The following is a 23,989-nucleotide window of genomic DNA, read 5'->3' on the forward strand; positions in this document are numbered from 1 at the left end:
AGGAAATGAGATGGAGCACTCTGATACCCAACCACCTGGACTCCCTGAACTAACAACGAAAGAAGATCTGGAAAAAATGAAATCAGAAATAATTTCTCGCATAACAGCAGAGATTGTGCCCATAGTGCAAGACATGATTAATAAATCTAGAGAGGACACAGTTAAAAAAAATAGAGGAGCTGAGGCACATGATGGAATGCCAACATAGGAAACAAACTGAATCTGTAAAACAGGTGCAAACAGATTTCCAGGAGATCAAAAACTCCATTAAGGGCTGGGGATTTAGCTCAGTGGTTCCGGTGCCTGCCTTTCAAGTACAAGGTCCCGAGTTCGATCCCCAGTACCAAAACCAACAACAACAACAATAACAACAGCAACAAAACTCCAAGGAAAGTCTATGCAGCAGAATGAGCCAATGTGAAGACAGAATTTCAGATATAGAAGATAAGATTGCAATTAGTGAGGAAGAAAAGAAAAAATTCTTTAAAATTGTAAGGGACCATGAGAAATCAATACAGCAGCTGCTAGACGATGCAAAGAAAAATAACATGGGACTGATTGGAGTCAATGAAGAAACAGGAGAGAGTGCAGATGACATAAAAAAAAAACTGTTCACAGAAGTGATGGCAGAAAACTTCCCAAGCAGGGGAAAAGAACTTGACATACAGATAAGTGAGGCATATAGGCCTCCAACTAGCCTTGATCAAAAAACAATCTACACACAGGCATATAATTGTTAAGATTCCAGAAACCCAACAGAAGAACAAAATTCTACAAGCAGTGAGAGAAAAGAAACAAATCACATACAAAGGAAAGCCCGTCAGAACCACAGCAGGCTTCTCAGTGCAAACCCTCAAGGCAAGAAGAGCTTGGAGTGATGTATTTCAAGCCCTAAAGGAAAAGAACCTCCAACTCAGATTGATGTACCCTGCAAAACTATCTTTCAAAATTGATGGAGAAATAAGATACTTTCATGACAAAGAACACCTTAGGAACTTCATGAATAACAAACCAGCACTCCAAAAACTTTTAGACAAAATCCTAGGAAAAGACAATGAGGATCACAACCCCAGGAAGCCCAGCAGAATGAATCCACTGGGCACGACAAGAAATTAAAAGCAAAGGAGGAGAATCAAACAAAAAGAAAAAGTCATGACAATGATAATTCAATATGGATCAGTTATAACCATCAATGTTAATGGTCTCAACTCACCAATCAAAAGAAATAGACTGGCAGAATGGGTCAAGAAGCAAGATCTAACAATATGCTGCATACACGAAACACACTTAATTCAAAAAGAAACTCATAGACTGAAAGTTAAAGGGTAGAAAACAATACTACATGTGATGAGAACCGAAAAAAAGCAGGAGTAGCTATCCTCTTTGCAAACCAAGTGGATTTCAAACCCACACTGATTAAGAGAAACAAAGAAGGACACTATATCCTCGTAAAGGGAACAATCCAAGAGGAAGAGATGACAATCATAAATATCTATGCACCAAACACTAGTGCACCCAACTATATAAAACAAATACTAATGGACATGAAAAACTGCTAAGCACTAATACAATAGTAGTGGGGGACCTCAATAACCCATTGTCACAAATAGATTAGATCAACTAGACAGAAAACAAGCAATGAAATACTAGAACTCAATCAAACTCTTGAACAAATGAATTTAACAGATGTTTACAGAGTGTTTCACCCCACAAAATCAGAATATATATTCTTTTCAGCTGCACATGGGTCGTTCTCCAAAATAGACCACATACTTGCTCATAGGACATATTTAGGTAAGTGCAAAGGAATTGAAGTTATCCCCTGTATATTATCAGACCATAGTGCCATGAAATTGGAGATCAATAACAAAAGAAACTGCAAAAACTTGATAAACACATGGAAATTGAACAACACATTTCTGAGTAACCAATGGGTCATGGAGGAAATTAAAGAAGAAATCGAACAGTTCCTTCAATTAAATGACAATGACAGTACAACATATCGGAGTCTATGGGACACAATGAAAGCAGTCTTACGAGGGAAATTCATAGCAGTGAATACTCATATTAGGAAAATAGAGCAAGCCAAATTAAACAACCTGATGCTGAACCTCAAGCTTCTAGAAAGAGAAGAGCAGGACAAACCCAAAGCTCATACAAGGGAGGAAATTATAAAGATCAGAGGAGAAATCAATGCAATGGAGACTAAGAGAACAATACAAAAAATCAATGAAGACAAGAGTTGATTCTTCAAAAGAATAAACAAAATTGACAAACCCTTAGCCAACCTTATCAGAAAAAGGAAAGAAAAGGCCCAAATCCATGCAATTAGGAATGAAAAGGGTGAAATTACAACAGACCCATCAGAAATCCAGAGGATCATCAATACCTATTTCGAGAACCTATACACCAATAAGATGGAAAACACAGAAGAAATGGACAGATTCCTAGAAATGTATGAATTACCAAAGTTGAATGAAGAAGACCTAAAAATTCTAAACAAACCAATATCAATCAATGAAATTGAAAATGTAATTAAAAACTTACCAACCAAGAAAAGCCCAGGTCCTGATGGGTTCACCACTGAATTCTACAAGACATTTAGAGAGGAACTGCTGCCACTACTGTTTAAACACTTCAACAAAATTGAAAGGGAAGCAATACTCCCAAATTCATTCCTGGAAGCAAGCATCACCTTGATCCCCAAAGCAGAGAAAGACCCAACTGAAAAAGAGAACTATAGGCTAATCTCCCTAATGAACATAGATGCAAAAATCCTTACTAAGATACTGGCAAATAGAATGCAGAAGATCATCAAGAAGATCATCCACCCTGACCAAGTGGGATTCATCCCAGCGATGCAGGGATGGTTCAACATACACAAATCAATCAATGTAATACACTATATCAATAGAGCCAGGGACAAAAACAGTATGATCATCTCAATAGATGCAGAAAAAGCATTTGACAAAATCTAAAACACATTTATGATAAAAATCCTACAAAAAATTGGAATAGACGTTCTCTACCTCAATCTGATAAAAGCCATCTATGAAAAACCAACAGCCAATATCATACTAAATGGTCAAAAACTGAAATACTTCACACTAAAATCAGGAACAAGACAAGGATGTCCACTATCACCACTCCTGTTCAATATAGTTTTGGAAACATTAGCCACAGCAATTAGACGAGAGAAAGAAATAAAAGGAATAAAGAAAGGAAATGAAGAAGTCAAACTGTCATTATTTGCAGATGACATGATACTCTATATCAAAGACCCCAAGAACTCCACCAAACGTCTTCTAGACTTAATAACCAAATTCAGTAAAGTAGCTGGATACAATGTCAACACACAAAAATCAATACCTTTCCTCTACACGAACAACAGACTCACTTAGAGAGAAATAGGTCAAACAATTCCTTTCACAATACCATCCAAAAAACTGAAATACCTAGGAATCAATCTAATGAAATAAATCAAAGACTTCTTCTCTGAAAACTGTAGCACTTTGAAAAAAGAGATTGAAGGGGATATCAGAAAATGGAAAGACATCCCTTGCTCCTGGGTAGGAAGGATCAACATAGTGAAAATGGCCATACTTCCAAAATTGCTATATAGATTCAATGCAATCCCAATTGAAATCCCAGCACCATACTTCATGAACCTTGAGAAAACAATCCAAAAATTCATTTGGAACAAGAAGAGACCCAGAAGAGCAAAAGCAATTCTAGGTAACAGGGACATGGCAGGGGTTATTACAACCCCCAACTTGAAACTCTACTACAAAGCTACTGTGATAAAAACAGCATGGTGCTGGCAAAGAAACAGATCTGAGGACCAGTGGAACAGATTAGAAGATGGAGAAGCAACTCCAGAGACACTCAGCCACCTCATCTTTGACAAAAGAGCCAAACACCCTTGCTGGAGGAAAGATAGCCTCTTTAGTAAATGTTGCTGGAGAAATTGGGTTTCAACTTGCCAAAGACTAAAACTAGACCTATATCTCTCACTATGCACTAAATTAAAATCTAAATGGATTAAAGATCTAAATATTCAAAGAGAAATGCTGAACCGGCTGGGACAGAGATTACGTAGAACTCTTGAAGACATTGGGGTAGGAAAAGACTTTATGAACAAAAACCTCAGTTGCTCGTGAACTAGCACAAACAATCAATACCTGGGATCTTGTCTTACTAAAAAGCTTCTGCACAGCAAGAGAAACCACCAGCAGTGTGAAGAGACAATCCACAATGTGGGAAAAAAATTTTCACCAGTGGTCCCTCAGACAAAGGTCTACTATCTTGAATCCATAAAGAACTTAAAAAAATCAGACCTCCCAAATTTAAAGATCCAATCCAAAAATGGGCATCTGAAATGAACAGACATTTCTCACACAAAGAAGTAGAAATGACAAATAAACATATGAAAAAATGTTCAACATCACTGGTCATTCAAGAGATGCAAGTGAAAACAACGCTGAGATTCCACCTCACTCCAGAAAGAATGGCTGCTATCATGAAATCAACCAATAACAAATGCTGGCGGGACTGTGGGGAAAGAGGAACACTGCTCCACTGCTGGTGGAAGTGCAGACTGGTGCAACCACTGTGGAAATCAGTATGGAGATACCTCAAAGAACTAGAACTGGAAGTCCCATTTGACCCAGCTATTCCCCTGCTGGGTATCTTCCCCAAAGAATTAAAAGTATCACACCACAGTGATATATGTGCATCCATGTTCATAGCAGCACAGTTTGTAATAGCTAAAACTTGGAAGCAGCCCAAGTGACCATCAACTGGAGACTGGATCAAGAAAATGTGGTTTTTAGGCCACCGTCCCAGGCTCCTAGGGCAGAGAAGCTCAGCTGGTCCCAGCACCCGGAAGGAAGCTCCCCCACCGCCATCCCAAGCTCCTAGGCCAGAGAAGCTGAGCCAGTCCCAGAACCTGGAAGGAAGCTCCCCTGCTGCCATCCCAAGCTCCTAGGGCAGAGAAGGTGAGCCACGTGGGCACCAGAAGCACCCCCTCCCGTGGAAATGAGAAGACACATAAACAAGACTCAAAAACAGACTTCTGGATCACCTACAGCAACCCCAAAGGGAAACGAGATGGAACACTCTGATACTCAACCACCTGGACTCTCTGAACTGGCAACAAAAGAGGATCTGGGAAAAATGAAATCAGAAATAATTACTCAGATAACAGCAAAGATTTTGCTCGTGGTGCAAGACATGATTAATAAATCTAGGGAGGACACATATGAAAAATAGAGGATCTGAGAAACATGATGGAATCCCAACATAGGAAACAAATGGAATCCATAAAACAGATACAAACAGATTTCCAAGAGATTAAAAACTCCATTGAAAGTCTGTGCAGCAGAATGAACCAATGTGAGGATAGAATTTCAGATATAGAAGATAAGATTGCAATTAGTGAGGAGGAAAAGAAAAATTGCTTTAAAATTGCAAGGGAACATGAGAAATCAATCCAGCAGCTGCTAGACGATGCAAAGAAGAATAACATAAGATTGATTGGAGTCAATGAAGAAAGAGGAGAGAGTGCAGATGACATAAAAAAACTCTTCACAGAAGTGATGGCAGAAAACTTCCCAAGTAGGGGAAAAGAACTTGACATACAGATAAGTGAGGCATATAGGACTCTAGCTAGCCTTAATCAAAAAATATCTACACATAGACATATGATAGTTAGGATTCCAGAAATTCAACAGAAGAACAAAATTCTACAAGCAGTGAGAGAAAAGAAACAAATCACATCCAAAGGAAAGCCCATCAGAATCACAGCCAACTTCTCAACACAAACCCTCAAGGCAAGAAGATCTAGGAGTGATATATTTCAAGCCCTAAAGGAAAACAGCCTCCAACCCAGACTGATGTACCCTGCAAAACTATCTTTCAAAATGGATGGAGAAATAAGATACTTTCATGACAAAGACCACCTCAGGAACTTCATGAATACCAAACGGGCACTCCAAAAAATTTTAGACAATACCCTAGGAAAAGACAATGAGAATCACAACCCCAGGAAACCCAGCAGAATGAATCCGTTGGACGTGACAAATTAAGCGCAAAGGAGGAGAATCCAACAAAAAGAAAAAGTCATGACAAGGCTTTTAAAACTTTTAACTTCGTCTCCCTAATGAGTGTGTAATTCAATCTTATTATTGTACTGATTAGTATTTTTCTGATTCTAGAGTTACACACCATTCCTTGTGCTATACTGGCTATTTATCATCTTCTTATGTCTACATTTTAATTGGGTTGTCTATTAATGAGCTCTAAGAATTCTTTAAATATTCTGGTCATAGGTTATATGTATTGTAAATATGGTCTGTTTAAGGACTACTTTTCATTTTAATGATGTCATTTATAGTTCTAAATTTTGATGGAATCCCATTTATCAATTTTTTTTCTTTTATACATCATGTTTTTTGTATTCTAGTTAGTTCTTGCCTACCCTGAATTCATAAATATTTTCCCTTATAATTTCTTCTTAAAGTTTTATACTTTTAGGCTTTCTTATTTAGGTTCATAGATCCCTTCAAGTTATTTTCATGTATGGAAAAAAAGAGTTGAGGTTAATTTTTTATGTACGGATATCAGGTGTTCTAGTGCCATTTGCTGCAAACACTATCTCTTCCTCGCCTCTTGAATTGAGTTTATATTCTATAAAATACTAATGTTAAATAATCTTTCAAAACTCAGTGGACCATATATGTGTGGTTCCATTTCTAGATTCTCTGTTTTATTCCAATGATCTATATGTCTTTCCTTACACAAACACTGCCTTGATTACTGTAGCTTTAGAAGATGTCTTAAAATTAGGTACTAAATGTCTTACAACACTGTTTTTGTTTTTGTTTTTGATTTTAACTTTTCTAGGTCCTTTCTACTCCTACAGAACTTTTAAATTTCAATATCCATTTCTTCATTTATACCAAGTATACACAGACCTGAATTTTTATATATACCTTGTGTTTTCTAATCCTGCTAAATTCAAATACAAGTTCTAGGGGCTCCTAGAGATTTCTTAATATTTTCTCTGTAGATGATCATTTCATCTACACATAAAGATTTTGCTTCTGCTGTGCCACTCCTATCCTAGTTGTGTCATTTTATTGCCAGACTATTTTGGTGGGGACTAGGTTTCAAAGTTTAATGAACAGATAAAGAGTAAGCATATCTGCCTTGTTCCCCACCTTAAGGAGAAAGCATTGTGTCTTCTCCATTTATATAAGGCATTCTCGCTGGAAGTATGGAGTACATGTCTTTAATCTGTTGAGAAGGTTCTGTTCTACTTCTAGGCTCCTGATAGCTTTTACCATGAACAGCTGTAGAATTCACTTGGAATCTGGAAACATCACAGTGAGGTATGGAGCTGTTGGGGGATAGGTGGAAACACTTGTCCAAGAAAACCATGACATTTCAGGAAAAAACAAGCTGAGCAAATGAAAAAAAATGAGGCAATTATTAACTCTTAGTTGAGCAGAAAATAATATTTACATTGAGTTAATAATGAGGACCCTGAATATGTATATAACATAAGCCACACTGAGAAGATGGAGAGGCGGCATGAGGATTGGAAGAAGGGAGGAGAGGGAGTAAGAAATCTACACTCCTGCCAGGAGTGGTGGTGCATGCCTATAATCCCAGCACTTGGGAGGCTGAGGCAGTGAGTTCAAGGCCAGCCTGAACTACATAGAGACTCTATCTCAAAAAAGAAATCTAAACTGCTCACCTGCTCTGATAGGAAGCCCATAGATATGAGTAAAATTGGGGAATCAAGATTGAGAAAAATAGGGCTGGGGATTTAACTCAGTGGTTCCGTTGCCTGCATCGCAAGCTCAAGGACCTGAGTTCGATCCCCGGTACCAAAAAAAAAGATTGAGAAAAATAAGTATGATGTTTAGCAAATTGGAGGTAAACAGGAGAAATAGCTATGAGGGTAGGGTTACCTCTGAGACAAGGGAGGAGGGTGGGGCCATAAGAGAATGACTATTTTTTTTGACAGTTGCAAACCTTTTTAGCACAATTGGCTTTAAAATTTTATTTGCAAACAGTGCCTTGATACAATAAAATTAAATTAAATTAAAATAATTGCATTATTACAGAGGAAGAATGGGCAGGAGTGAGAGAGGGGCTGGCTTCAGAGAAAGCTGTCCTGAGAACATGATTGCCCTGCCCCTCACTGGAGGTGAAGGGAGGGAAAGGGAGTAGCCTGTGCAAAGGGCCTGGGGCTTACATGAGGCTCTGACCAAAGGTCACAGTGCTTTAGAACCAGAGGAGGGGGTGAGTGGGAGGGGAAGCAGGCAGCAGCAGATGACAGGGCATAGGCAGGCCATAGAGACAGCAGGTTTCATTCAATGGGCAGCGGGTGACCATAGGAGAGTTGGATGCAGGCATCCATTGTGTCTAAAAGACTTGGCTTCCCTGCTGAAGACAGAAGCAGGGGACCAAGATGGGTGATGGGGCGGAACAGAGGCAAGATTTTTGCTCTCTGCCCTCTTTGAGTCTCTGGCTAGGCCCAGGAATTAAACTGACATGGGTCAGATGTGCAGGAGAAAAACAGGAATCTGTTCCCATGCGCTGTAAGAGAGAGCCCTGACCCCAGGGGGCCCCAAAGAGCGGGCTGGCGTCTCTGCCCGAGTTCGAGGAGGACGTAGGGAGTGTGTCCCCTGGATAAGGGGTCCTTGACAAGGTCTGCGGAGCAGCTGTTCCTGCCTTTCGCCCCTGGGGCGGGTCGGAGGGTGCCTTTTCCCACAGCCTCCGCTCTTGCTATCAGGGAGCCCCGGCAAGGTCACTGTGCCCTGCTGACTTTAGTTTAAAAAGAATCAACATGCCAGACTGGCAGGTCCTGAGCTTCCCCTGTGGCAGGCCCAGCAGGCTGCCCCAGGCTGGAGAGCGTGGATAGCTTAGGGACAATGTGTGGCCGAGGCTCTCTGGTCTACTGCAGCAGAAAACCTGAGTTCCAAGAGGTTTCGCAGGTAGGTGCTGGACTCACATTCCTCTGCCCAGTGCCCCAGCCCTTGTTCCCCCACCCTGGGGAGTTCAGAGGCGGCCAGGATCGCACTACTGCGTACTGTGGTGTCTCTGCGTCCCTGTAAACGGGTTGACTCATTCCATTGTCATGGCAACCCTACACAGCAGGTGTTGAAGATGAAAGACTGAGGCTCAGAGAGGTTAAGTCACAAATCTGAGGTCACACAGCCAGTAAGTGGCAAAGCCGAGCCTCAGACCCATAGGAACCAGTGGGCCTAATGACTCAGATGACACCCTTGAGGGAGACTGCAGGGAGACAGCCTAGAGGAGGCTGTTTGTCATCTCTTTATTTGAGATGACAGATGTCCTTCTCAGCTGCTGAGCCCCCTCCTCCGAGGTCCTCTCCGGCCTAGGCACTGCAGGCAGAGAGGAAGGTGGCAGGAGGCTGTGTCCTGGCTCTCAGGGAGGGGACAGGGCTCCTGGAAAACCACCTGTCTGACGGTGGAGGCACCAGTCGGAGGGTGCAGCCACAGCCCTGGTTTTGGAGGAGCTGAGTTCTGACAGCATTGTCTTGTCTAGGGATGGCAGCTGGGCAGCTCCCAGGATCCCAGCAGACCTGACAGGCCAGGCCTGAAGTCGGGGGTCTCAGGCTCCAAGTCCCAGGCCTCCAGCACTTCAATGCCAGTAGGGCAGGGCCATCCAGCTTCCAGACACCCAGTGCCCTGCTCCTGGAGCTCTCCCTTGAGCTGTTCCTCAGGCCACTTTTTCTGGGAGCCCTTGGGGAGGCTGGTATCTGATTCAGGTCACACCTGCCCCAGGCTGGCACCCAGGTCAGCCCTACCCCAACCTCCGAGCGTCCGTCCTCTTCATTCACTCAATGTGCAGCAGACACCTGCTGTGTGCCAGGCCCAGGACACAGCCCAGTGCAGGGACAGACACTGCCCCCTTAGCTGGGAGCTCAGGGGTGGGATGAGGGCTGGGCTGATGGCTTAGCGGAGGCTGGGGAGGACCCCACCTTGGCCGAGAAGGCCTCCGAGGGGACAACTGGCTCCTTCCGGCTCTGCCTTCCTTCGCCAAGCCCAGGTCAGTTCCGGCTCTATTTGTGTGTTTGTTGATTGCCTGTCGCCCCCAGAGTGAGCCAGGAGGCAGGGGTTTGTCCTGTCCACCAGTGTCCCTGGGGCTTAGGAGGAGCCTGGCACCAATCGGTGTCTGGAGGACAAATGAAGGGTGAAGGGCTGAGCAGGGCTGGGTGTGCCGGGCTGGGGCGGGCGAGGGGAGCAGGGCTTGCTGGGTATGAAGCCTGGTGGGGTGCAGGGGCTTTATTGGAGTGCAGTGAGAAGCCCCAGTGGGCAGAGGGGACAGTGCAGCCTGCCCACATGGTCCCGGGAGCTGTGTGGAGTCCACCTACATTATGAACTCAGACCTGTGGCAGCCTGAGGCCTGGAAGAATGTCCCGGGACCTGGTGACCCAAAGCAGGTCAGCCTTGTTCCTGAGGAGTGACCTGTGATGGAGAGGTGCTCAAGGAAGACTCATTTCCTTCCCCTTCCCTCTCTCCGACTCTCCCTCCCCTTGTCCTCTAGATGCCGGGGTCAGGGAATCTCAGACCAGGCGGGTAAATACACCTGTGTCTACAGAGCCCACGAGCTAAGAGAGCTTTGTGCAGATTCGCACAGACAGCCCATCTGCTGACAGGAAATGCCAACTTTGTCCCTTTGTCCTCCAATTAAGGCAAACATAATCCTCTCCCAAAGAACTCTATTCTTCTCATTAGCAGACTTGTATTATAAAAAAATTGTCCTATTATAGTGATTATATTTTAAATTTTGTCAATTAAAAAATAGTGGAAATTTGTTTTCTCACTGAATGATAGCTCTGAAGTTGCCTCTCTGCTCTCAAAGTCTAAAAATACTCATTTCCTAGCCTGTCCTCTAGCTTCTCCCTCCGCCTGGGGCTCACCAGGTTCCCAGGACCCCAGGATAGTGACCCCCACCCTGTGTCCGCTCAGGGCCGTGCACCCCACTGCAGACACCCAGCCCCACACCTGGGAGCACAGCTGTCGCCCTGGGGGACAGGGGCCACAGCAGCCTGGGGCGCGTCCTGCCACCAGCTGAGCTCCAAGCTTCCTTCTGCTCCCCTGAGAGCCAAGGCCAGCGTGGGTGGCTGAAATCTCCCCGGTAACGGGGTCGGCCCCTCCCACTTCCAGCCTCCTCCCCTAACCTGCTGCCCCCCACCCTGGCACCTGCTGCTGCCCTCGGCCCCTCCTCCTGCCCCTCCCGCAGCCCCACGCCACCTCAGATCCCTCCTCTGCTGGCTCTCCATGTCACCATCTGTGGCACAATCCTTCTCTGTCACTCTCCCTGCCACCCCCTCGTTCTGTCTCCTTCCTCGCTTGCACGCACGGTCCCTGGCTCTCTCTGCCTCTCTCTCTTGTCCCTTCTCTCTCTTGCCTGCCTTTCCTCCTCCTCTGCTCACCACCACACATCTCTCTCTGCTCCCCCTCATTCTGGCTCTCCACCCACTCTCCTTCTCCCGCTCTCTGCACCTCCGAGCGACCCCCCTTTCCTCTATCTGTATTGGCTTCTTACGGTCCCCTGTCCCAGTCTTCCCCTCCTCACCTCGGGAAGCCACCTCCTCCACCCCACCCGAGCCTGCAGACCCCCATCTGTGCCCCTCACCTGCCAGCATGTGTCCCACAGACGGGGGATGACGCACTGGGCACCGGTGGAAAGTCAGGGCCAAAGAGCAGATGGGAGCGGCTCTGTGGGCAGACGTGGGTGCCCAGGGCCTCAGAGGGGGCCCATGCCCACAAGCAGTCTAGCAGTGGTGCTGCATGAGAACACCAGCTAGGGGTCCTCTGGGGGCACCTGGGGACTGGGAAGCGGGAGGGTGCAGCAGGATAATGACCAGCCTGGCAGCAAGGAGCCCTCGCCCCGTGGGCAGGTAAGGAGGCTGGGCTGGGGTCCTGGAGGGGGGTGCCAGGGCCTACCCTCTGCCCTCGATGAACATGGGAGGCTGGGTTGGGGGCTGGCAGAGTCCTAGGGTGCAGAGTTGGAGGCCTTCCTGGGACCTCTGGTTGGGCTGCAGGGTGGGGAATCCTCTCAGAGTTTGGGGTACAATTCTAGAATCCTGGGGTCTCAGAGTAGCTGAGGGTCAGAGCTGGGTTCGAGGTGTGGTAGCCTGTGGGACCCCCGGGGGCAGTGTGCCTGAGCTCCCTCTCTGCAGGGTGCTGGATTGGGCTCAATCCTGTCCAAGCTTTACAACCACCTTGGCAGTGGGTACCTGCATCTGCATTTAAATGGAGGGAAACTGTCCAAGGTCACACTGCAGCCTGGCACCATCACTCTATAGCAGAGCTCAGACCCCAGCCCAGGACTTGTCAGTAGAAACCAGGGGTCAGACCCAGGGCTAGGGTAGGAGCTGTTCAGTCAGTACGGATGGGCACAATCCAACCTCTTTGGAGGACGGCTTGGGGTATGGAGGACAGCCAGAGGCCATTGGCCGGCCCTGTCCAGGGCTGTCCCAGGCCCTGATTCCTCCCAGCCTGAGGCTGCATGGCTGGGAGATACTGATGCTTTAAGAGTAGAAAGAACCAGGTTCTAATTCTGCCTTCCCACTCAACATCTGGGTGACCTTAGGTGAGTTGGCTAACCTCTCTGATACTCAACATCCTCTTCCTGGGCCTCCTGAGGGTTTCCTGACTGGAGTCTGAAGCCTCCGCCCAGGAAGATGTCCCTTAGTGCTCTCCTGGCCAAAGTACGTGGCCTGCCAATATTTACCAAGTTCTGGGTGATATGCTAGGTGCTGAAAGCTGGCTCAGGAGGGGTATCAGCTGGGAGTCTGGTAACCCCGAGGGACCATCCTTAATCGCTGTGGGGCTCGGGGCAGCCACTCACCCTCTCTGTGCTTCTCTCCCCTCCTGAACAGAATGGTCCTCGGAGGAATCCGCCCCCAGCTTTCAGGCAAGCTGTGCCAAAGATAAACCAGACAGAGAAGAAAATCCCCTCCTTCCCGAGGATGAACTAGATCATGCCCAGGATTCCAGCTGCTTCCAGAAAAACCGGCACCTAAATTGCAGGTCTGCCTAACCCGGTGCAAAGCTATAATTTCCTTGCTCTTGTGGCCCGCCCGCCCGGCCCTCAGGCTGTTAAACTTTGACGGAGAGAATGGGCGGGGACTGGCTGGAGTCCTGCGGGCGGGCTGCAGGGGGCTCCGTGGGGGGCTAGTTCCTCCGCCTGTGCAAAGGGAGGGTCTGGCTGGGGACGAGGCTCTCCTGCTCAGCTGTGTGTTAGCACAGGAGGCTGCTCCTGTGTTTGCCCGGCAGGAGGAGGAGGGGGCTTCCCTGAGGGCATCTGTCCCCAACCCTGGAAATTAGGTTGCCTGGCTCTGCTGCTCTCCAGCCTGGCACTGCCTTCCCTCTGCAGCCCTGGGTTGCGATTGGCTGCCCAGCAGGGTCGCTGTAGAGAGGCTCTGTGCAGAGCAGGGGCAAGGTGGACGGTGACGTAGGGGACCCCCCTCCCCCCGCCACGCACCGAGCCCTGGAAGAAGGACGTTAAAGGTCCTAGACTCCACAGTTCTGGGCTGAGCAAGGACTGACTCCTGCACTGTGGAATTCTAACATTCTGCTTCAAGGACACTGAGCCTGAGAATCTGTGACTGAGATTCTATGACTGTGCTAAGAATTTAAAAGGCTATTTATAGGTCTCCTGCAGTCTACAGCTCTCGGCCCGTGGTCTCAACAGTGAGGGGCAGTTGCAACAGCTCTGAGCTGGCTGGCTGTGGCCCTCTACCAGCCCTCCTCCCTCCTGGCCTGCCTCAGTCTACCGGCCTGTGAAATAGAGGTGCAGGTGGTCTTGGGAGCTCCTCCCAGCTGTGCCCAGCTGCTGCGTGGCTGGCCTTACCTCCATCCCTATCTGTCACTGAGGACAATAGCAGTGTTTCCTTCAGGACACCAGATGCTGCTGCAGCCACCAGCTTCCCCAGTAACCTGGCATGGTCAGGGGCAGTGATATGCAGCTGGCAGCACTCAGCCTAGAGCCCACTGACCCGGATCCCAGGGCCAGAGCCAGAAGAGCTGAGAGTGAGCAGTTTGGTCGGGTGGAGCTCAGGCTTCCCCAGGCTCAGAATCCCACTTATCTCCCAGCTGGCGTGCAGAAGCTGCTCTGAACTCAGCCAAAGGGATCATGGCCCAGGGGTCCTCTGCTATCCTCAGTGTCACCCGGTTGGCACTCAGAGTCTGAGGCGTCTGCTGGGAGCTGGCTGCCTCCTGGTCCTGGGCTTTGCCCCTGCAGAGGTTCACCTGTGTGGGGCAGCACCTACTGCAGGTCCTGGGGGGAATTTCAGGCCATGACAGGAAGGGCTTCTCTATCTTCCCTTTCCCTGAGCCCCCAGAAGATCCCCGAGCCCACAAGTTCCAGATTAAAGTTAATGTGTTCCCCCATCAGTTTCTGCAGGGAAAATCAGAGGCAGCCAGGGCCCAAAGGCCTGGAGTGACAGGTCGTTAGGAGGTAGGGGGCTCTCAGCCTGGCCCCCAGGAGCCAGAAGTCCCACAGAGAAGGCTGGAGAGTCCCACGGGGCCTCGTTTCCATCTGCCACTGCCCCTCTGTGCTGAGGGCCATCGGCTCCTGCTCCTCTGACTCATTCACTGTCCTATGCTGGGATTCGATGCGGGTGGAGCTATGGGTGGCTAAGTGAATGGAAAGAGACTGGGAAGAGGGCTGGGTGTGTCTCCACACTCAAATGGCACAGGGTCCAGCAGGAGACCCAGGATGGCGCCCCAGCCTTGGCGCACAGGAGGTGTGATAGAGAGGGGCCGGCCGAGGGCACGTGCAGGTGCTGGTGGGCATGCTCCTGCCCCCGATTAAATTCCCTCTGGGACGTCCGCTCCTCGTGGCTGCAGCTTGGGGACCTGGGCATCCTGCGACAGCACCCACCATGTGTTCACAGACGTCTGCCTGTGGGGGAGCAGGGGCTTCTGACCCCCCCCCCCACCGGGGCACAGCTGCCTCCCTGGCAGGGCCTCGGGGTGGGAACTGGTGGGATGGCCAGGCAGAGGGAGTTGCCGAGGGCTGCCCGTCCCTGAACCTCTGGGTCCTTCACTCCATTTGGAATGAGAAATCTGGTGAAAGCTCTGGGCTCTGCCAGAAAAGGCAGGCATTTTTGGTTTTGTTTCGCTTTGGCAGTATTGGGGATTACACCTAGGGCCTTTGCTCTGAGCTATAGCCCCACTTCTTTTTATTTTAAGACAGAATCTCGCTAAGTCACTCATTTTCTCAGGGTGGGGTCCAACTTGCAATCCTGTCTCAGCCTCCCAGAGTACTGGGATTTCAGGCATACACCCCCACATCTGGCTCGAAGGCACATTTTCACCTGGAGTCTGGGGGCTCATGGCTCCTCTGAGTTTCCCAGAGAGACCCAATTCAGCTTGAGGACTGAGGCTTGTGAGGGCTGAGACACACTGAGGGGCAGTGCAATCCCCTTCCGGGGGCCCTGCCAGCCGGGCGCTGTACCTGGAACAAGTATGAAACAGCAAAACTTCCTGTCCTGTACCACACCCTTGTAATGTGATCTTGGAGAGAGGGTCACCTCACTTTCTTGAGACTCAGTTTCTCATCTGATAAATGGGACAGACACACCTAGTCTTGCCAGGCCATGCATCACGATAAACTGGCGTGCAGCTGGCCTCCAAGTTCAATGCAGTGGGAGAGGGGCTGAGACTGCCATCCTCTGCTGTGACTCAGCTGTGTCCTCCCTCCTCCAGGCCAGTAGCTGACTGCTGATCCGCTGCCCTGGGCCATGGACACCCCTGGCTATCCCTCATCGGTGGTCACGACCTCAGACCCTGGCGATGCCTCCTCAGCCTGGCCTCTGGATACCACCCTGGGAAACAGGTCTGCAGGCCCGGGCCCGGCAGGGCTGGCTGTCAGCGGCATCCTGATCCCGCTGGTCTACTTAGTGGTATGTGTGGTGGGCCTGCTGGGCAACTCGCTGGTCATCTATGTGGTCCTGCGGCACACAGCCAGCCCGTCGGTCACCAGTGTGTATATCCTCAACCTGGCGCTGGCCGACGAACTCTTCATGCTGGGGCTGCCCTTCCTGGCCGCCCAGAATGCACTGTCCTACTGGCCTTTCGGCTCCCTCATGTGTCGCCTGGTGATGGCTGTGGACGGCATCAACCAGTTCACCAGCATCTTCTGCCTCACTGTCATGAGCGTGGACCGATACCTGGCTGTAGTGCACCCTACGCGCTCTGCCCGCTGGCGCACGGCCCCAGTGGCCCGCATGGTCAGCGCGGCCGTCTGGGTGGCCTCAGCCGTGGTGGTGCTGCCCGTGGTGGTCTTCTCGGGTGTGCCCAGGGGCATGAGCACCTGCCACATGCAGTGGCCTGAGCCGGCGGCCGCCTGGAGAGCTGCCTTCATCATTTACACAGCCGCACTGGGCTTCTTTGGGCCACTGCTGGTCATCTGCCTCTGCTACCTGCTCATTGTGGTGAAGGTGCGCTCCGCCGGGCGGCGGGTGCGGGCACCCTCGTGCCAGTGGGTGCAGGCACCCTCAGGCCAGAGGCGGCGGCACTCTGAGCGCAGGGTCACACGCATGGTGGTGGCAGTGGTAGCGCTGTTCGTCCTCTGCTGGATGCCCTTCTACGTGCTCAACATTGTCAACGTGGTGTGCCCGCTGCCTGAGGAGCCCACCTTCTTTGGCCTCTACTTCCTGGTGGTGGCGTTGCCCTACGCCAACAGCTGTGCCAACCCAATCCTTTACGGCTTCCTCTCCTATCGTTTCAAGCAGGGCTTCCGAAGGGTCCTCCTGCGGCCATCCCGCCGTGTGCGCAGCCAGGAGCCCCCCACGGGGGCTCCAGAGAAGACAGAGGAAGAGGATGAGGATGAGGGTGGAGAGGGGGATGGGGGGGAGAGGGAGGGGAAGGAGAGGAAATGGCAGGAGCTGAATGGTGGCCGGGTGAGCCAGATCACACAGCCTGGCACCAGCAGGCCAGAGCGACTGCCCAGTGCGGCAGCAGGCAAGGAGCAGCGGCCCCTCCCCCAGGAGCCCTCTGCTGGGGAGAAGTCGGGCCCCCTACACATCAGCTGTCTATAGGGACCAGGGAAGGAGCTGGCCCGCTAGGAAGGGCAGAGGCCATGCATGCCGCCACATGGGACGATCAGAGGCCTGGGCTCTGATCCTGTTATTACCAGGATTGTTGTGTGACCTCGGCAGGTCAGTTGCCCTCTCTGAGCCTTGTTTTCTTCTCTGTGACTCAGGGATGGGAATAATCAGCCCGGATAGGCTCTGTCAGATGAGAAGCATGGACGGCATGGCTGCCAGGCTGACCTTCCAGAGTGGGGCCCCGGTTAGGGGATGGGCTCTGACTGGCTGGGAGCTCAGAAGAACAGTCCAAGGCCCGGACTTCCTGGGCTCAGTCTGGGACACTGGGGGCTGAACTGGAGCCCGAAGAAGAAAGTTGAACGTGGCGGGGAGGAGGGTATGGAAGGCTCAGGTCCCAGCTCAGCTCTCCATGGCCACCGTGAGGCTCGGGCTGGTTCGACTCCTCTAGGCCTCCACCTCTGCCCCCTGCACACTCTGGTGCCCTCCAGGGCCCACGGGCCCAGACAGTCTCTCTGGAAACCTCATGGAAATCCCATGCTCCTGGACGTGAGGAGGAAAAAGAAGCAGATTTTCCAGCAAGTGAATTAAATCTTGCTTCAGGGTCTCTTACTGCTTGGGTCCTCTGGGGGCCCCACACTCATTTTGTATTTGTGATTTTGTATTCCTTTTCTTAGAGAGGGCCCCAAAATGCATAAGCTTAGTCTAGTTGGGCCCCTGTTGAGCTCAGCCACCTGATCCCCAAGGCAGCTAGCGTCCCAGGGCTCTCTGTCCCAGAGGGCTCCCTAGGTAGGTTCTTGAGGGCTCCAGGAGCCTCCTGTCCCTCTCCTGCAACCTGTATCCTCCCCACTCTGAGACCAGGTCGGGGCTGGCATCTGCAGGCAGACACGGAAAGGCAGTGTCTAAAGAGCAGAGTGAGGGACAGAGGAAGAGGAAGAAGAAGCAGGAGGAGGAAAAAGGAGGAAAGGGAAAAGGAGGAGGGGGAGGACCGATGTCTTTAATGACCTTGGAGCTAACCCTGGCCCCACTGAGCTGAACTCAATTGCTGTATCCAAGGACCAGGGCTGACTGATGCCCTGCCCAACTTGTCTCTAGAAAAGGATGTGACAGGGGAAGCAAATGTCCCCAAAGGTACAGGGCCAGTCCCTGTTGTGCTGGTAAGGCCAGTGTGGCCTTGACAGAGATCCGGGTACTGGACATTGGGAGGGTGAGCCTCTCACGTGGGGGTATCAGGTCCTTCCATCCCCCCACCCTCTACACTCCCAGGGGCTTCAGTAGGACCATGGGGTGCACTGTCCAAGGCTGGCCGGGACACCTTGCTGAGATGACTCCTTAGAGCCACAAGGAGGTGGCCCTGGGGCAGAGGGTACTTCTGGCCAAGCACCCCCACTCCACCCCCACCTCTCTGAGGGGAGGGGGTCCTCAGGGAAAGCATAAGAACCAGAATTTTGGAGACTTGGGTCTTCAACTCACCTCAGGACCCTTGACCAGCTTTGACCTCTCTGGGCCTCCATTTCTCTGTCATAAAATGGTGGATGCCCCAGCCTGCCTGCCTCCTGGGATTTGGGGACAGAAGCAGCCATACCGAGGAGACAGACAGTCACTGAAATGGGTGGGCTAGGGCAGCTCAGATGACAAAGTGGAAGTGCCCTTCCTATCCCCAAGCTTGGCCCACACCTCTCTCCTTCATCAAGTGGCCTCTCTGGGTCCAGCTCTTAAGGGTGAGGCTGCTTCAGGCCTTTAGAAATGGGGGTAGGGGAGGCTAAGGGCCAGGGGCAGGGCCTGGGGACAGAGCAGACTCCTCAGAGGGGAAAGAAGGACATAAAAACAAACTCATGTAGAGGCTGCAGGCCTGAGGTCCAGCTCTGGTGGGGTGTGGAGCTCCTCTGAAAAGGACCGAGGGGTCAGACGGAGAAATTGCCCCTGGCACTCTAGCCGCCCCTACTTTCCTGACTCCTGGGCAGTGAGCAATGTGTTGCAAGGGGAGCAGGAGGCAGTTTAGGAAATCCTTTGCTGCTTCTGCCCCTAGCTCTTATCAATAAAGATGGTGACACATGACAACAGCTGTGGCCTGGGCCAATTCTTCGGCTGGTTACTGAGTGCTCAGATAGGTGTGAATGTGTGGGAGTGTTTGGGCTCTGTGCATCCTGGACTCTTTTTTTGTGGCTTCCCAAAGTAGGTACTTCAGAGGACATGGAAGATACCCTTGCCAGGCCAGGGCCACATCCTCATGGATCTCATCCAAAAGCAGTAGATAGCTTTTCTTCCTATTATTTAACTATAAAATCCCATGGAAGAAAGCTGATTGGCTCCAATTGAGTCACATGACAGTTCCTCGGGCCAATCACTAAAGACAAGGTGATTATAGGGTGCCGTGATTGGTCACTGTAGGTCACGTGTCTATCCTTCCAGCCAGAGAGAAAGTGAGGGACTATGTTGGACAGTCTGGCCTGGCCATTGAAGAAGGGGGTAGGTCAAGGACAGACTACCATGGCAAGGGAGGGTGGGCCAGGCCACCCCAGCTGCCTGAGCATGCACAGGATCACCACATGGTTGCTTTTGCTGGGTGGGATGAGCGTGGTTTGCATTAGCACAGAGCTGGGAATATACTAGGTGCTCAGGACATCTCAGCTGTGAATGTACACTGGGATGTTCCATTTGGCAGGTGTATGTGGGGAGGGCAGAAGGACTCCTGGGCCTGGGCATTACATGGGAGTGGCTGGCTGGGTCAGGGTCCCTCCCTAGGTCCCATAGCCCTGCAGTGTCCCACACTGGGTGTCCTTGCCTGCACATGCTCACATACATGCACATGTGTTGGCATCCTTGTCCCACACACACACACATGCTAGCCCTGAATAAACAAGTGTGGGGTTTAGGTGAGTGGGACAGGAGGACCTGGCTCTGGGGACTGGGGTTGGAATCTGGGGGTGCAGGGGACCTTGGGGGATGCAGCGTGAGTGGCGGCTCTGCAGTTGAGTCTGAGCAGGGAGGGAGTGGTGGTGACAACCCACCCTGCTTGAGTCCTCTCCAGTCACTGAAGTGGTTCAGAGTCAAGGTAAGAGGCTTTACTTCGAACTTGTCGCTCAGAAGTGGTTGCCAGGCAACAGCCCATGACCACCAGGCCCTGGACCAGAGCTCTGCGTCAGCGTCAGTGTAACAGAGAGGAGCTGGGAGTCACAGGGCCTGTGTCAGAGGAAGCCGAAGCCCCCAGATCTTTGAGATCCTCTTCACCTAGAAGGCATGTTGGAAGCCACTGTCCTACAGGAAGGTCACACCCTGCCCACCGTGACACTCCAGACACAGAAGAAAACTCTCGAAGCAGTGAGAATCCCACACTGCAATGTGAGCAGCTTCCTGGAGTCCTGCAAGGTCACTGTCCTGCTACGGCCTCAGGGCACTGCCCACCACTGGCAATCCTGGTGAGAACCTCGGCCGAGTCCACCGCAAGGCTGGTGGGGTGGCATGTATCCCCAAAAGTCAGGGATCTAAAGCCAGGAGGCCAGGGCCCTAGGCCCCATGCTGCTATGAACCTATTGTGTGGCCTCGGGCTGTTTCTCTCACCTGTCTGGCCATAGTTCATTTGGTTAACGAAGGTCTTTGGGACAGTAACTGCCAGGTGCCAGCCCTAGGCCGGGGTACAGGTCCTTTCCCTCTGCACCCTCACAAGCAGCTGTGGGGGACTGACTGCTTTGGGCTCCATGAGGAAGGGGTGTAGTGTGCTTGGCATGGAGGCAGGATGAGGCTGAGTGTGCCCAGCAGAGGGAGCTGCACGTGCTAAGGCCCTGAGGTTGAGAATTCAGGGTGCGATTGTTAGAAAGGTAGAGGGGAGCCCCGTTTGGGGTAGAGGTTATGTCAGAAGGGCTGGCAAGGGAGTTCCGTCCTGTTAGGGGCTGGACTGTGTTCCCCTAAATTTGAATGTTGAAGTCCTAAACCCCGGAACCTCAGAATGTAAACATACTAGGAAATACGATGTGAGAAGCAGGTATAAGAAGTGAAGATGAGGCCACACTGGAGTAGGATGGGCTCTTAATCCAATGACTTGGTGTTCTTAAGGAAATGGGAGGGCAGGTGGCACATGTCCATAAGCCCAGCCACTCAGTTGTTCAAGGTCAGCCTGAGAAACTTAGCAAGACTCTCTCAAAATACAATTTTTAAAAGGGCTGGGGATACAGCTCAGTGGTTGTGATTGTCTAGCATGTAGGAGGCCCTGGATCTGATCTCCAGTACTGAAAAAAAAAGTAGAAGGAGGAGGAGAAAGGAGGAGGGTTGGACAATTTGGACACAGCCAGACAAGGAGAAGCCCACCTAAGCATGAGGGGCGATGTTTCTCCAGGCTAAGGGATGCCAGGGATTGTCCACAAATTGCCAGAACTGCTTCCTTAGAAGCCTCCAAGGGAAGCAATCCCAGCGACACCTTGACCTTGGACCTCCAGCCTCCAGGACTGTGAGAAAACACATTTTTGTTTAAACTGCCCAGTTTGGGCACTTTGTTAAGGCAAATGAATGCCATTCCCCACTTGCCACACTTGGGCCCCAGAGGTCTTGTTGAATCCTTTCATTCCTTCATTCAAATATTCCCCCGTGCTGCCCATTGCGGAGGTCGAGGGCATAGAAGGGCAAGGCCTGTTTTCTAGGTGCTGAAGAAATGACAGCAGTGTTAAGGGCTTGGACTCCAGGACTGTTGAGGTTTGAGTCCTGGCTCATCCATTTGCTGTTTGACTTTGAGCCAGTTAATTAACCTCTCTGTGTCTCAATTTCCTTTGAGATGAAGATGAAAGGAAATGTCCCTACTGTCAGGAGACTGGAATGAGTTAACATTTGCAAACAGAGCAGTGAGCTGCATGCTAAGGTCTGTGGAAGTGTTAACCAGACAAGGCACTGCTTTGATCCAAGTTAGGACCTTTTTGGGGTGTGGCAGAGCTGCACAGGGGCCAGGCAGCACGTGGCGTCTCTGCCTGCTTTCTGGTTGAACAGCCAGGAGATGTGTCACTATTTGCTCCCGGGGGCCGCTGGCGGCTGCATTTGGTCCACACGCCCAGAACCACAGTTGAGTCTGAGTTTCCACCATGGCTTCTGCCATCGGACTCACAAGAAGGGTTGCTGCTGCCTGATCCTAATAAACAGCCCCTGTTATGGGGAGAACAAGGCAAACACAGCGCTTGTTTACCTGGGTGCAGTGGCAGGTAGGCGCTCAGCCACAGAATCAGGTCTGGACCCCAGCTCCTTCATTTCTTAGCTCGGAGTGCCTTTGGGCCAGCATAGGGACGCCTTGGAGACTTAGTCTCCTCATCTGTCAATCAGGTTCCATACCCGCTTCCCGCAAGACTGTCCTGGGACTGAGAGGCAAGGTGGCCCTGCTCAGCTCTGTGCACTGTGTCCTGCAGAGGGCGCTGCAGGACATTAAGGGCATGTTCCGCAGCTCAGCTCGGCCTCGTCATGACTCGCCTCTATTCGGCCACTCTCGGATCCACTCGGCCAGGTTCGGCTCTATTCGGCTGAAGATGCCTAGGGTCGGCCAGACTCACCTCTTTTCCGCTGTGCTCGACTTTTAGCTCGGCCCTGGACACTCAAAGACCTCTCCCTCGTTCGCTAGCGGTTCCTGACTTCCTAGAGCCCTTGGGTTTCAGGGCTTTAGGCCCGCGGAGGTCTAGCAGCGTCCTGGTGGACAGAGTCCCGTTTGGCTGGGTGCCAAGGGTGCCACGAGCGTGGCGGCGAAACCGGCAGCCGTCTTTTCCCCCTAGCCGGAGTCGGTGGAGATGGAGTCCTCCCGGGGCGGCAGGGGACTCTAGAGCCTAGCTTGGGGCCCCGCGACGAGGAGGCGCTGCTGGAGACAGGGACGCTGCCCGCTTTGCGGGGGAGTGCTGGGGTGTGGAGGAGGCGGCGAGTGAATTACCCCCACCCCTGCGGCCCCTGCTCCTTTGGTCCCCTAATGGGGGCGGTGGCCGAGGGAGAAATGAGGTCAGAGTTAGGGATAGGGTTAGGGCGCCCCTGGGCAGGGGGCGGCGCGGGCTGAGGGTGTGGGGCTCTCCCCAGCAGGTGGCGCTCACGTTACCCTTTGTTTAGATTTAAAATTGGTGTCTGACCTTGAAAGATTAGATCTGTGACTGCATAGTTTGCATAGCTGACTTCTGGATCCCGGAGTGACTATCTTCTGGAAGAGGGGAGATGTGTGTGGCTGGGATTCTGGCCTTGGTGACGTGGCTCAGGGCCGCTGGGCTGGGGTTTTGACTTTGCAGATGGGAGTTGTGGAAAAAGGTTGAGGGTATCCTGGACCCCAAGACTTCCTCACTGGGATGTGCATGAGGAGAATGCACGCACCTCATCGTATTCAGGGCTCAGCCAGGGAGATGCACTGAGGGGGTCAATATGGAGCACCCCCATTGGCCGTTTACCAGGCATACAGCCTTGGTGTCCTCGTGTTCATCTGGCCCAGGGCACTAAGGTTCAGAGGAGTAAGGAATCCTGCTCAAGATCATACAGAGGGATGTGGCATTGAATCATAACCCAGGTTTGCCTGCCCCAGGGCTGGAGCTGTCTCCAAACCTCTTAACTGGCAGAGATACTGGTGGCTGGGGGACTGTGTTAGCTTTCTGAAAACATCAACATAGGAGGGAGGCTCATAGTTGCAGAGGCGTCCATCCATAGGTGGTTGGCCTTTGTCCCTGAAGGCCTGAGTGGAGGCTGAACATCATGACAGAGAGCTTGTGTTGGAGCCAGACTGCTTGCTTTGTGGCAGCTGGGCATTGGAGAAGGGAATCAGAGAGGAAGGAGCCAGGAACAAAATGTCCCCACCTCATGAAACTAGGTCTCACCTCCTAAATTCCCATCACCTCCCAGTCAGCACCATTGTGACTCCATTCGTGGTTTAACCCACTGATGATGTCAGAGCCC

General features: G+C 51.0%; 1 protein-coding gene across 1 annotated transcript; it reads left to right on the plus strand.

Moving 5' to 3' along the window:
- The first annotated feature begins 11,318 nt into the window (after positions 1 to 11,318).
- On the plus strand, positions 11,319 to 19,161 carry Sstr3 (somatostatin receptor 3). Its single transcript, XM_021259039.2, has 3 exons — positions 11,319 to 11,941; positions 12,926 to 13,076; positions 15,759 to 19,161. The coding sequence occupies exon 3, from the start codon at positions 15,794 to 15,796 to the stop codon at positions 17,090 to 17,092; it is 1,299 nt and encodes a 432-aa protein (XP_021114698.1). The 5' UTR covers positions 11,319 to 11,941; positions 12,926 to 13,076; positions 15,759 to 15,793; the 3' UTR covers positions 17,093 to 19,161.
- Positions 19,162 to 23,989: the final 4,828 nt, after the last annotated feature.

The sequence above is a fragment of the Heterocephalus glaber genome, unplaced genomic scaffold (assembly GCF_053883595.1).
Source record: "Heterocephalus glaber isolate CG9 unplaced genomic scaffold, H.glaber_assembly_v1.0 deba00001444, whole genome shotgun sequence".
In the NCBI taxonomy this organism is placed as follows: Eukaryota; Metazoa; Chordata; class Mammalia; order Rodentia; family Bathyergidae; genus Heterocephalus; species Heterocephalus glaber.

Excerpts from the sequence above, each read along its gene's own strand:
- Sstr3 (XM_021259039.2), top strand. The coding sequence starts at position 15,794 with ATGGACACCCCTGGCTATCCCTCATCGGTGGTCACGACCTCAGACCCT.